This window comes from Populus alba, chromosome 14 (assembly GCF_005239225.2).
Source record: "Populus alba chromosome 14, ASM523922v2, whole genome shotgun sequence".
NCBI classification, from domain to species: Eukaryota; Viridiplantae; Streptophyta; class Magnoliopsida; order Malpighiales; family Salicaceae; genus Populus; species Populus alba.
The window spans coordinates 12,639,136-12,653,228 of NC_133297.1; the positions used below are offsets into that span (position 1 = coordinate 12,639,136).

Consider the following 14,093-nt stretch of genomic DNA (forward strand, 5'->3'; position numbering starts at 1 on the left):
ACCTGGTAGTTCTTCAATGCAGCAAAAATATGTATACAAGTACAGTGCAATCCAAGATTAACCTTCCTCCTTTAATGATTCATGTATTTCCAGGGAGTATTAAATTTATTCTTCATATAAAAAAGCTGATAATCCCAAAGTAAATAAGATATATAAGAATAGTAAAAAAAAAAAATACAATATTTTTAGGAAATTGTAAAAAAGAAAGAAAGATATTTTTTATGTTTTCCTTTGTAAAATTTACCGGTCGAAATGACCGAACTGAAGTGGGTCAAATTAGGGCCCTTTATGTAGTTATAGTCCAATCAATGTTGCAGGCCCATTACACCTCCCAGTCCCAGTCCGAGGTCTTCGATTATAAAAGTAAATCTCACAGGACCAGCAGTCGCTTCGTCTGCGTCAATCTCCCGATCATCGTTTCTCCAACTCTCCCGACCAAGGTGCGATTTCTTCTCCTTGTCACGTTTCTCTTCTACTTCCCTTAACCACTCCTATTTCCATCTCTCATCGTCCATCCTTTGTTTTCAGTACTCTCTAATTTGACGGTTGGTTTCGTATTTTTAATTACAAACAAATCACCCCTCTCCAAATATTTAGGTCTCCCTCGCAGTTTTTTCTTCTTTTTTTTGCCTTTGGATGTCGTTAACAATCGAACCAATCCTTTCCGATGATTGATTTCAAATAATTGCAGGGAATTCGAGAACTGTCGTACCGTGATTTTTAGTTCTAATACATGTGAGTGAGTATTCTGTATTTTATTCAAATGTATGTGATGAATCTTAAGCTTATAGCAATCTGTCTTTTCTTAATCTTATCTTTTTTGTTCACTTGTTACATTATGTACTAGTTGACGTGACTGAGATGTGGGTTTTGGATTTACAATGGAGTAAACAATTATTGTGTTATGGACTAGAAACTGCAGGGCAACACTGAGTGCTCCAATCTAATGGGTCTATTTGTGATAAACTGGGACCTCAATCAATAAATTTTGTGCGCGCTCGTGTGTGTGGGTAGGCGAGGTTCCTTTTACATGTATTCCTGCTGTTTAAGTGAGTGAGATAAAGATAGATTAGATACGTTTCCTGGTTTTCAAATATGTAATAAAATCTCCTAGAAGGTGGCCATGTTGTCTAGGTTCTCACTTTTTTTGGTTTAGGTATGATGTCTGAAGGGTCCTGATCATGAAACTGTTTTGCATAACAATGGAATGACTATGACTATCTTGTAGCACCATTTGGGACAATTATGCTTAGAAACCATTAAAGGCTTGTGTAAGCGTGTTTGTTCTGGCTTAGTTATTTTGTTATGCAGATATCGTTTGTTGGATCAGTTTTAAGCAACAACTTTGTTTTGCTGTTTGTTAAACTAGCATTTTTATATTTGGAGATATGTTTGTCACCATGTTCTTGCAAATGCATTAGTCATATGGAGATGTGCTAATAATACCTTTGTCAGGGAAGATAAAGAAGTTATATACCCGCATGGTTTTGAATATATTTTTGTATTTCACTCTATTCTGTTTCTCACCTATACATGCATTTGCTCCCTTTCAATTAAACTTAGGGCGGACGAGGAACCTGTCGATCCGAAGAAGTATCTTGAGGAATCTTGCAAGCCTAAATGTGTGAAGCCTTTGCTTGAATATCAGGTAAAGCATTTTTATATTCATACTTGTTTATAGAATGCGTGAGTGAAAATTATGGATTGTTTACATGTAGTTATTTTGTTTATCTTTTCATTTTTCCAGTATCTAGATATCAAATGAATGTGGTCTTCGTTCAGCGACTTCTGAAATCTGACGTCTTATAAAATTTAAAAAAAAACTCTGGGTCCATCAAAGCACCTTTTTACTTCATTTTCAATCCTTCGCTGCTTGATAAGATATAAGATCCTGTTTGATAACTTGTTGGGAAAATGTTGATCATCTCCTTGTTGGTGCCATAATTTTTGGCTATATGAATTTTTGAAATCATTTCTTTGGTAGTTACTACTGAAAAATCTTTTCTTTTACTGGTTTCTTCCGAATGGCTATTTCTTGAGCTTGGAGGATTTGATTTTATGGCCAAAAGCATATAACTTCTGTGGCACTTATTACAGGCATGTGTTAAGAGAATTCAAGGTGATGAGACTGGCCACAAACATTGTACTGGACAGTACTTTGATTACTGGTCCTGTGTTGATAAATGCGTAAGTTGTGTTTCAGTGTTTCAAATTTCGTCAAGATTTTGATTCAGGTCATCAACTGAATTTGCCATTTTGGACAGGTTGCTCTGAAGCTGTTTTCGAAACTGAAGTAGTAGGGATGCTGTTAGGGCACTTTCATTTCCTGTTGTATCTTTTGAAATGTCAGATCATGGGCTCGTTTCCACTATCTGCGGCACCTCTTTTCGATTTGATCAGCAAACATTTTTTGAATTAAAATAATGGAAGATGTCTTAAATTGATTGCTTTGTAACTTGTAAGTTGTGAAGGTGATATATCATGCGAGGTCATGTTGAAAATTTTAAAGATGGAGGCTATATATCGCTTCAGGGTGGATTGATTTTGCAGTTCAGCTTCTTCTTTTTTTAAAAAAAAAAAAAAAATGATTTTTTTGTGTTTTTTAATCCTTTTTATTTATTAATATTAAAAATAAAATTTAAAAAATAAAAAAATATATTATTTTAATATATTTCTAAATAAAAAACACACAAGGAACTAAATATATCACAAAATCTGTATAACTATGCCCATGCCTTTCTATAACACTGCTAGAAGAGATGATGCTTCCGATGATATTTGTTCAGATACTGTTGTGTTGATATATACAATTCAATTCAATGTTTCGCTTCATAGAAGGTATTAGCTGTCTAAACTTATAGATGATCGGACCGAATTCTTTGCTTTTTCTACATGGCAATCATTTCAGCGTCCTATATATTCTGCAGTCATGCATGATCTCTGCTCGCTCGCTAGATTGACTTGTTTAGACTTTTCACTGCCTTAGGGCTGTAGAATCTCAACGTTTGTTTATGTGATATAAAAGTGTTTTTTGAAATAAAATGAATTTTTTTTAATAATTTTAAATTGTTTTAATATATTGATATTAAAAATAAATAAATAATTATTTTAATATATTTTGACTAAATAATATTTTAAAAATTCTTATAGAAGGTTTTTCAGTTTGAATTTGTGAACCTTGTGATTCCAAAAGGGTTCATTAGATCCCCAGCATTCTAAGCTAGTCAAAAAGTTAATCTTCCTATAAATTATCGTTAAACAAATTTTGTTCATTATTTGATATCCTGGATTTGAGATCATTTTTTGAACAGGATGTTTCGACAAGATCATTCAAAAAAGGGATTCAATCTTGATTGATATATAGATATATTCAAGGATTATCACTGAAAAAAAAGAGGCTATTTTTTTTAATTTCAGTAGAAAATGGTAATGAAAGTGAAGGAATAAATTTGTTAGAAGTGAAAAATCTAAAAGGCGGCGGCTAGTATTAAAGCCGCAGAATTCAATGTGATTGAAATCGGGAACCAGTGGGACTACGGACTACCTAGTCCTCCGCCATTATACGGTGTATCCTCCGCCCAAAACGGGTTGCAAACCAGACCTGACCTTGTTCATTTTTCAGATGCGAAATTGTCGCCTCAAACACGGAATGGATAGACTTCGTCTTTATCGTTTTCACCAACCAAAAAAGAGAGCCCAGTTGTGGCCCAACAAAACTCAGCCCAATCTCAGGTCACAAATCTCTGCCAAGCATCCTGAGATCAACTGTGACATAGTTTGCATGAGTGAACGATCTCTGTATCCGTCATTAACTCTAATCTAAGGTACAGTTCCTTGTCTCTCATTAACTCATCAAATCATCAAAGTCTCCTTTGTTTTTTCGTTCAATTTCTCCCTTATTTTCGTATTCTGATTTATAATAAATAAATAAAGCAGCATTTCTAAAATTCAAGGCTCGCCATTAATGCCCGTATCTAAAATTAAATTAATCGCCGTCCTCTCTGCAGGGAGCACCGCAAATTATCATATCGTGCCTTTTTTTAGCTCTAATACATGTGAGTATTAGGCTCCCTCTATCTTGTTAAGCTACTGCTAATCATAATTGAATCTGGGTGTATCAGAATTTTGATGGGCTTTTGGCTCGCCATGCTGTGGTGTTGCACAATTTCTGATATTATCTAGTTGTAATCAATATGGAATTATCTGTTAAGTGTTGTTGTGTTGGTTTCAGGTTTAAGGTCGTTTATAAGGATGGGTGCATTGGGGAAACCAATTGCTGTCGTGTTTTGTATGGTGCTGAATCCATGTAATTAATGGGTGTAATTGTGATAAACTGGGATCTTGGACCTATAAAAAATATTTTTTTTTTAAAGAAACCATGAAAGGCTGATTTGTACATCTTAAGCATTCTCAATCTCATACTGGTTTTAAATTTACTATTCGAAGGCAAAGATTTATTTGTTTTTAAGCAAGATTTTGATCCATAATAAGAATTTTATCCATGATTGGATATTGCTTGGTCCCAAGTCCCAACACTATCATGTTTTCAGACACAAAAACATGGATGCTAAGATTAAAAACATGCTTATACCTGTGGTAGAGTCAGTAATGAACCTTATCTGCTCGCATGGTTCTGAATTTTATTTTGCATGTCATAGTTTTTTCATGTCTTACTATGCATGCGCTTGTTGTTTTCATTTAATTAAATTCAGGGCGGACGAGGAACTTGTTGATCAAAAGAAGTATCTCGAGGACTCTTGCAGGCCTAAATGTGTGAAGCCTCTACTTGAATATGAGGTGAAGCACTTTCACAATTTAACTTGTCACTTCTTTTTCCTTGCCTTCTTGTTCTCTAAACATGCAATGAATATGATTCTTGACTTTATGTCTTCTGGCCGTTGACTTATATCCAATACCTTCCTAAGCTATTTGATGTTATACTCCCTTAGATTTCCATAACGGAATTGTTTTATGCGTATACAAGTACTTAAAAATCTTGTCAGGAACTAATAGAAATGACGCTGCTTATTGTTTTATATGGCACTTCATCAGTCTTGGGTCGTGAAATGATCAGTGTGTGTGAGAAATTTGGCCTCAGTTAACTGTTTTAACTATATGTTCAATCTTTTGCTGCTTCATAGGAGGGATACATTCTGTTAGTGGTATGCGGGTATGCTTTACATTGAACCCTGTAGGTGCTAGAGTTTTTGGCAGTATATAGATCAAAATTCGCTAGTCACAGCTGAATTGAAATGCTGTCTCAGTTGGTTGGAAGTATACGTTTTGCCACTGGAACTATAATTATATTCCACTTATTACAGGCATGTGTTAAGAGAGTTGAAGGGGATGACAGTGGCCACAAACATTGTACAGGGCAGTACTTCGACTACTGGTTCTGTATTGATAAATGCGTAAGTTTTTCTTTCCACTTCTTAATGCTTTCTTAGATTATTATTAGTCTGGATCATCAGCAGCATTCAGGATTTGGGATTATGCAGGTTGCACCGAAGCTATTCTCTAAACTGAAGTGACAGGGAGTGCTGTCAGGACACCACTTTCATTTCCTATTCGAGTTTTTTGCTATCGTAGTTGAGTTGTGTCAAATATGTCGCTTGTCTGAATATTCGTGTCAACCCTTTATCATTTTTACAAGGAAAACCTTTTTAGTTAGAATAACAGAGAATGTTGTGAATTGATGGATTTGTAAGCTGCTGCAGCAAATATTATGTGAAGTCACGATGAAAAAATCGAAAGACTGCGTGATTGGGTTTATAATATCAGTAGTTCTGCCCTCTTTTTATATAAAGAGGTACGGAAGAGTGTATCGAATCTAGAAAAAACAGTGTACAAAAATTATTCTTACAACTTCGTGGAATTCAGAACTAAAACAAATAAAAATATTAATTTTGATTAATACCAGAATAAATTTCTTTTTAATTAACTTTGATCACAGATTAAGTCCAAAGTTTGTTTTGCTAAAAATCTCTTTTCTCTGAAAATTTTGAGTGCTTCTTTTGAATCTTATTTTGACATTTTATATATATTCTCACTGCATAAATAACAAGCAAATTTTTTTTGTCCACGTGAAATAAAAGTTTTTAAAAAAGTTTGAGTTTTTATAAAACATGTGAACTAAAAGATTTTTTAAATTAATTTCTCGTTCTATTCGAATCATATTAATCTTTCTTGTAAAAAAACTCGTTGAAAAATAAATTTTGACAAAGTTTTAATGTAGAAAATAAATGAATCTCAATTTTAATTTGATTTTAAATATATCTATTAACCATTTTTTAATTAGATTTTCCAACAAATATAACACAAAGTAAAAGATTAATAGACCTCACAAGCGGGGGCATTCCTTCGGTGTGATTACAGCTAAATATTCCCTTCACAAATGTGAGTAGTGAAAGAGAGAGAGAGCTCTTTCTAATTTACAAGCATTTGATACTTCAAACATTAATCCAATCACTTACACTCCCCTCCCCTCCTTGGGTTCTAATTCGTAATAATACAACAAGCCAACTTCAACGTCCCATGCATACATGCGTCACAACGGCCAGATAACAAGGGAAAGGAAAGAACTGAAAACAAACTAGACAAACAACTTGGTTACTGCACGAAAATTGCTTGGGAAAATAAAAGACCTAGAAGGGAGAGAGTGGCAAATTAATTCACAGTCCACTTGATCCAATCAGCTTGGTAAGACCAAAGGTGATAGCCATAGCCAGCCATCCTCCAACCAGAACCCTAAGCGATGACCTAACAGCTGGTGCCTTTCCCAACACAGCCCCTAACCACCCAAAGATCATCAGAGCCATGGTCACTGCCGCAACCACAACTCCTAGCCTCACCTTGTACCCTCTTATGAAAGAAGCAGCTAGCAATGGCACTAATGCACCAACTGAAAAGGCAAGAGCTGAAGCTGCAGCTGCTTGCAATGGATTTGGCAAACTCTCCTTGCTGGCTCCCTCTTCTTGTTCCTCTTTTCTTCCATTATTTCTTCTTTCCTTTTCTCTCTTCATTTGGGCCAACTCAATATCTAGTTGTGAGTGGACAGACACAAATTCACCTATTGCCATGCTACAAGCCCCGGCTACCAAACCGGCAAACCCGGTTAGTATCATGACCTTAATGTCTTGTTTCACAGCCCCCACACCCATCATCAATGATGCGGTGGAGACCAAACCATCATTGGCTCCAAGGACTGCAGCTCGTAGCCATTGTGCTCGTTTTGAGTAGTCAAAGTCTTCGGTTTCAATCTCTAAGGTCGCTTGTTGCTCAACATCATTAATAGGGAGAGCAAATTTGGCATCATTGAGGGATGTTTGGTTGCTAGCCATGGAAGAAAAGTAGATTGAGAATTATGGAGATTTTGTTAAATAATCAGATAGTAAGAGGAGAAGGTTTGGAGAAGTGTGGATGACACACGCCTTGAAGAGGTTATATATAGATGAAGATCTTCGCTAATGGTGGAAGGCAAGGCAAATTGAAGTGGGAATGCCCACTAGGGGAAGAAAAAGCTTTTATATAACAAAAGATCCTTGTAGTTGCCAATTGTATGCGGTCTCACAATTATTGCGCTTGTATTAGTATGTATATATTTGAGGAAAAGTAGGGGTAATACTTTACCGTACTCAATATATTAGTAATTTTGAAAAATTAAAATTGCCAGAGAAATTAATTAATCAGCAGTAAGATATGTTAGATGTTAATTATGCAACAAAAATTTTACAAAGAATAATTGAAAAGGAGAATTTAATTTCATTTATTAGTCATGGCTCATGATCGATGTGGTTGCCACAGTGCTTTTAATGGTGGGTTTGCCTACGAAGAATGAAATGAAATGCAAAAGCTAAATGAAACTAGGGGAAACTTTTATTTGTCGAAAATAGTGTTTTTGTGCGTATGAAGTCATTTGATGTATTACCCTCAATGGCCCTCACAGTAACCTTATCACCATAGCTAGAACTCATCCATTGATATCAAGCAGGAAAAAAAAAAACCATGGTCGATCGAGCCCCAAGAACCACCCACCATGCACACACGGAAAATATATAATCCAACCTTTTGTCTCTCCAAGTAGTACTGTGCTCCTGAAGAAATTAAAAGAAAAGAAAAGGATTATGATTCGATTAGGAATACTAATCATAAACAGTCATGAAAGAATGACAAGTAAGAACAAAGAAAGAAAAAGGGTGAAAACTATTTGCCAATGCAGGAAGAGAGAAAACAACTCCAGTAATTCCTCCTAGATATAGATATATACCCAAAGAAGACGACGTTCACTTTTAGGCAGTTAACTTGGCCCAGAGACAGGAAGTCATGACTAAAGCATGACTGTGGAAGCAGGACAAACAACTATCTTAACAACGGCAAGCATATACATGGAAACTAACATAAGCAAGCGTTTCAAAGCTTCGGTTTCCTAAACTCTATTTGCACTCTCGAGCATTCTATTCTAGTCAAATTCTCAGGTCGGAACAAAAAAAAGGGTAGTCTGCTATTTAATTATAGGCATAGGGTATTTTCCTGAATATAATCAATTAACATATTATGGATCTACGTTCGAAATCAATATTTAGGGCATTTTCATGAATATGATTAATTAATTGATTGTGTTGTGTGTCCAAGACGACTTTCCATCATTCCATGTGATCTTGAAGGATTTTCATTTGTTAAAAGATGATGTTTAATTAAATGCGGATATTCAGAAAAATATATATATATATATATATATATATATATAAAAAAAAAAAAAACATCATTCAATTTTCAATATTATTTGGTGTATTTGATCCAGGTAGAGGGTTCTGGATAATTTTCTATCTTGGATTAATTATTATTTAATTATTTACAATCTTTTCTTTTTAAATTAGTAGTTGAATGATCTTAAAGATGACCAAATATGAGTGTAGAATAATTCACCGAAATAATATTTTTAGAAAAGTCTAATTAAGTACTTACGAAGAAAAGATTATATAACCAACCTGCAACTTTTTGCCTTTTAACTTGTTCTAACGTTTTGATAAAGCAGAATTTGTCTTGATGAAGGCAACTCGATCGCCTTGAAGATTGTTTTTTCATGCTTCGGCTCATTTATGATTTCTATCTAGTATAAGACGATGATCTAGTCAAAATGCAACACGAATTTTGTGCCCTAGCACCTAACCATGAAAATTGAAAGGCTAGACCCCCACCAGTTCCATATGCATGCATGTATGCAGCTCATTTCCTTTTCTTTTAGAGATGGGCCAAGGCCCTTAAGTAAAATTCTTCTTCATCTTCTTCCTTTTTTTGTTTGACCTTTTGTTCTTGTTCAGGTGATAAAAGCAAAACTGGAACTCGAGACACAATTAATTTCCCTGAGAAGAATATCATCAACGCCCTTTTCAACAGCGAAGCTCATGTTTACTATACGTGGTAATTACCCGTTGGTATAAAAACCCACCAACATATATAAGCCATCCCAACAATTTCTTGCAAATCATTATTTGGACTGTGCTCTAAACTCATAAATTTAATGGAAGATCATGGGGTACAAAATCATAAATCCCAATATATATATTTGTGATACTCCAATTATGATGATTTCAAAGGATCAAGTCATATACGTGGCCAGGATTTTTTTTCCTAGCATGTAACATTCATAATGGATTGCTGAATCGGAAAGCACTCGGTATATAGTTGAGAGAGAGAAGTGTTGGCGAATACGATAATATTAGGAAATGCAAGGAGTGTGCTTTCCACACGAATGCCACCTTCTCTCATTATTTTATCAATCAAAAACTACTCTTATTGGAAGTCTTTTTGTTGTCCTAATTTCTCTTTCGACATCCCACTCAGGCAAACTGGCCGCTGCTATCACTGTGCTTTCCATCTTCTTTAATGGAACCCCTACGACTTTAATTATGCGTGACCATTTTAATGGTTTTTGTCTATGTTCATGGAGTATGCACAGAAGGATTGGCCTTTAATCCTTCATGCATAGAAATTTAGTGATGAAAGATTTAGTATATATAATACTTTTATACCGCAGAAGTCCAGCTTAATTATTATTTAAACATGGCAGTCATTATCAGCAGGTTTCTGGGCAGCTAAAATTAACTTCTAGGAAAAAGTATGAAATCCATTTTTATAAATTATAAATTTATTACTAGAAGATGCTGTAAATCAATACCACAAGTCCGTTCATCATGATAGGTTATGCCTGGCAATAAAAAATCTACACAACTTTTTCGGTGGATGTTGCACTACTAATTAAACTTCTATTAAGTGCCGTCTATACTTTTTTTTTTTTTTAAAAAAAAAAAGTGCCATCTATGCTAGGTCTAGATTGATTCATCATGTATGGTGGATTCCTCGAGAGATTCTCTTGCTCGAATCAATGCCAGCTCACAAAATAAATATCCCTCGTGCAAAAAACATCTGTAATTGGCCAATATTCTGTATCTTCTACTTAACCAAGAACGTACGTGATCAATAATTAAAAATAATAATTTGTTTATATTTTTGTAATTCTGGGGTAACATGCCTCGTGAGTACTGCATTTTAATTGGAATTATTTGTGGGGCCATATAAAACCCGAAGAACTTGATGTAGCCATTTGTGGCTACATTAGTGGCATGGCGTGTAACAACAATATTAAGGCGCAGCTGGAGACTGAAGAAGCGATGGTGGGATGAGAATGGGAGGCGGCATCATGTTCAATTTGGACAAATCAAGCAATAATAAGTACTTTCTTGTCTTAAAAGGATGCTCTGTGGGCATCCATTGCCTCTAGAAAGCCCAACTCTGTCGGTGGTGCGTTTTACAGGATAGACCTGATTCATATCTTGTCTGTTTTGTTTGTTTTGTTTTGTTTTGGGATATTCGGGAAAGCACCCTAAGATGGCAAGGGACCTGAGAGCTCAGAATCGAAGAGAACAAATTCTGAACGAGCTGTCTTTCATTTCTTCCCCTTGCATTATTTTCTCCTGACAATTCCTCCAAGAAAAAAAAAAATGGAAAGGAAAGGAAAAGACAAAACTAGGATGCTGATCTAGTCTCAACGAAATCCATAATTTTCCAATAATTTAGAGATGAGCTTTGTCCCTTGTCTCCCCCCAGCAGCCACTTTTTTTTTCTTTTTTTTTTTTATCTAAGAAGAAGAAATAGGGGAATCCAGTTATTCACAAAAACTTTGAAGGCCTGAGTTGTTTATAGGCTCTCTGATGACAACTGGATCAGTAACCAGGACAATGTTCCGAATCTTCCGATAAGCCTTAAGAGAACAACGGCACAATATATACACTCGCAATCCAGCCCAACAGTTGCAATTACACATATTTTATACACAGCTTATTAATCTAAAAGGGTTCACAAGATAGGGTGATAATCTGGTATGTATAAACTTGACAAAATAATAAGTCTGGCAATGTAAATCTAGTTTTTTTTCGGACTCAATATTTTTATACTTAGCTATGTGATAGTCTTAAATATTCATGACTGTTATAAAATGTTGGATTCAAATTTTTTAGGCTCAGCTTCACACCGACCAAAGCATTTTTATATATATAACAAGATGTTAAACTAAACTCTTTTGTTAAATTATTTTTATTTTATATAACTTCCTCTAGGATTTAAATAATAGATAATGATATAAATAGTGTGAGTGGCTAGTCTTATTTAGGAAGAAAAAAAACAAAGAAAGTAGCAACTATTTTTGCTTCCATATATAATATATATATATATATATAAACAATAATATTAATAAAATACTTTAATTATATAATATTATTAGAAAACACAATATTCTAATACAAAATATGTTATATTATACAATAAGTATACATTTTAAATAATATAAATTTTGTTATAAAATTAGGATACCGTAGAAAAAAAATATTTTAAATATTCTCCAAACAAAAAAAATAGATATATGTCTATAATATTATATTTAAAATATTTATATCATATTAATAGTTTTATTTTACAAAATAAATTATATATAAATATATGATATAATAAAAAACAATTCAACATTAAACTTTTTATATCTTATTCTTCTATTATAATTGGTCAAATAATTAGATTTAATGTTTTATGTATGTTAGATAAACTTGATAAAAAAAATTAAAAAAATTATTAAGTAATTTCTCAACTTATTTTTTATGATATAACAAAATACTAAAAAGTATTTTTAAACTTATTTTTTATAACATTGTAAAGTATTAAAAAATAATTTATTTTAAAAAAAATCTATTTTTTAACAAATAAACAAGCCTTTTAAGAACAAAACCGATAAAAGACTTGATTAAAAAGCAATGAAATCCTGACAAATTTAATAAAACCCGACCATCTGACTGTTATGGGTTGACACTAGAGACAGGAACTTGTTATTTATATTTTATATGGTACAAATAAGTTTATATTGGATCGCTGAATCATTGATTTAATTAGTGGATCAGTAGTCTTTATTTTTAAGTTCTAGTTATATCACAATTAGTTTACCCATAGTTTAATTTATAGTTTAATTTGTCCAACTCATAGCCCAAGCCTTTTATCTATATAATGAACTGGGGCATTTTTCAGAATCATCAATTGAACTCAGTTCTTGGGCCGTACTTGGTCGTAGAATCAGGGCCCATATTAGGATAAAGTGCATCAAAAGCTTTAATTTCCATGTTATGCTCCATGTAAAGATAACAAATTAATAACGAGCATGAATGAAAGAGACACTACAAATTATCAATAAACACGACGAGAGAATCAAAGATGTTTTCATGTTACACAACAAGTTGTAAGCAATACCATTTCTTCTCTTGTTTCATTCCCATGGCTGGTTCTGGACAATGGCAAGTGCGATTCTTCATCCCGAAACACTAGCACGAAAATATATATAAAAAAATCTCATTCGAGTGATTTTGATGTTTTATAATTGTTCATTTGGAGATAAAAATATATAAAATAGAATTTGCGAGAACTCTTTTAGTTTTTATTAGATTTGTAACGGTCGCACCAGCTATTTTTTTTTTTATGTAAAAAGGAATGTTAGGGAAAAAATTCCGAGACTAATCACTAGTTCAATTTATAATTTAAATAGTATAAATAAAAAATACAATGATAATAAATAAGGTTAAAAAAACCTAATCTAAGCTCTTCTAAATTATTAAATTTAATATTAAAATGTAAAATTAAAAATATAATTTAAAAAAAAAACACAATTAAATCGATCAAACTCCGCGATCATGGATATAAAATTCTCTTAAACTCTAAGCCAGGATCATTCCCGCTCCCCTTTAAGGTTCTAAAGATATTAACGATGAAGTCAGTTATAAGATAATCTCATATAAAAAAAAATAAAAAAAAAAGATCAATTCCAATCAAATGATAACTTCATTTGAAAAAAGATAAAACTAAATTTTAAATTAATAAAATATTAAAGGATAAGAATTGAGTAACCAAAAAATCTCATTCTCAAGTACACACTTGGGATCAATGACAAAACATTACTTCCAGCTTCGATGGGAAGACTCCGTTGTGTTACAGAGGAAAGGCAAGGGAATGCAGAATGGTAATTTTAATCGGATGCAATTGGCATAATTAATAATCGAAAGTTACTAATTATTTTCTTTTGACTGCAAGAAGAAAAATAATGTCGAAAGTACTCTGCGAATAAATGACAATTTTCGAATGAGACCCTCTAGTTCCTGGTATGAATCATTCGAAAAACAGGTCGATCAATTCATGATATCAAACCATGACTTTCCTTCGCCTGATTAGATCGGTGGTTGAACTATACACTGAGAAGACATTCCAAAAATAAAATACCGACAAACATGATCCTTGCAAGATTCACGAGCAAGAACTTGCCGATCAAGCTTTTTGTTTTCTTCTCCCATGTTGTTGTTCACAGATAAAATATCGACAAACATGATTCTCTTGGAGGCTGTTTGGGGGTGGTAATAATTGAAAGAAATAATTTTAAATAAAAAAATTAAATTTTAAATAAATAGTGTTCCACAAACACGTTCCAAACAGCTTTGAGCACTCTCTATCAGATTGGATGTTGGGCCATGAGTGTGGCTTTTTACCTCTTTTCGAAGGGACGAGGA

The 14,093-nt window shown here is 33.5% G+C and overlaps 3 protein-coding genes across 4 annotated transcripts; 2 read left to right on the forward strand and 1 right to left on the reverse strand.

Annotated features, from left to right (window-relative positions):
- The first annotated feature begins 322 nt into the window (after window positions 1–322).
- LOC118041467 (cytochrome b-c1 complex subunit 6-1, mitochondrial) lies at window positions 323–2,455 on the forward strand. Its single transcript, XM_035048825.2, has 5 exons — window positions 323–440; window positions 692–735; window positions 1,564–1,648; window positions 2,098–2,187; window positions 2,265–2,455. Coding segments are annotated over exons 2-5 (210 nt in total). The 5' UTR covers window positions 323–440; window positions 692–733; the 3' UTR covers window positions 2,298–2,455.
- A 204-nt stretch (window positions 2,456–2,659) lies between these two features.
- Window positions 2,660–5,692, forward strand: LOC118056394 (cytochrome b-c1 complex subunit 6-1, mitochondrial). Of its 2 annotated transcripts, XM_035068696.2 has the most exons (5): window positions 2,660–3,824; window positions 4,008–4,055; window positions 4,713–4,797; window positions 5,322–5,411; window positions 5,499–5,692. In XM_035068696.2, coding segments are annotated over exons 2-5 (210 nt in total). In that variant the 5' UTR covers window positions 2,660–3,824; window positions 4,008–4,053; the 3' UTR covers window positions 5,532–5,692. The 2 variants fall into 2 exon arrangements, with proteins under 2 accessions (XP_034924587.1, XP_034924517.2); XM_035068626.2 differs by lacking the exons at window positions 2,660–3,824; window positions 4,008–4,055 and having other exon boundaries at window positions 4,076–4,797.
- Window positions 5,693–6,313: 621 nt separating this feature from the next.
- On the reverse strand, window positions 6,314–7,469 carry LOC118041678 (vacuolar iron transporter homolog 1). Its single transcript, XM_035049153.2, has one exon. It carries the CDS (start codon window positions 7,338–7,340, stop codon window positions 6,672–6,674), a length of 669 nt encoding a protein of 222 aa, XP_034905044.1. The 5' UTR covers window positions 7,341–7,469; the 3' UTR covers window positions 6,314–6,671.
- Window positions 7,470–14,093: the final 6,624 nt, after the last annotated feature.

Bases quoted from the DNA above. Each gene is read 5' to 3' on its own strand.
- LOC118056394 (XM_035068626.2), top strand. From the start codon at position 4,561: ATGGATGCTAAGATTAAAAACATGCTTATACCTGTGGTAGAGTCAGTA. The intron at 4,798-5,321 runs GTGAAGCACTTT...CACTTATTACAG, and splicing joins AGCCTCTACTTGAATATGAG to GCATGTGTTAAGAGAGTTGA. The intron at 5,412-5,498 runs GTAAGTTTTTCT...GGGATTATGCAG, and splicing joins GGTTCTGTATTGATAAATGC to GTTGCACCGAAGCTATTCTC.
- LOC118041678 (XM_035049153.2), bottom strand. From the start codon at position 7,340: ATGGCTAGCAACCAAACATCCCTCAATGATGCCAAATTTGCTCTCCCT.
- LOC118041467 (XM_035048825.2), top strand. The intron at 1,649-2,097 runs GTAAAGCATTTT...CACTTATTACAG, and splicing joins AGCCTTTGCTTGAATATCAG to GCATGTGTTAAGAGAATTCA. The intron at 2,188-2,264 runs GTAAGTTGTGTT...CATTTTGGACAG, and splicing joins GGTCCTGTGTTGATAAATGC to GTTGCTCTGAAGCTGTTTTC.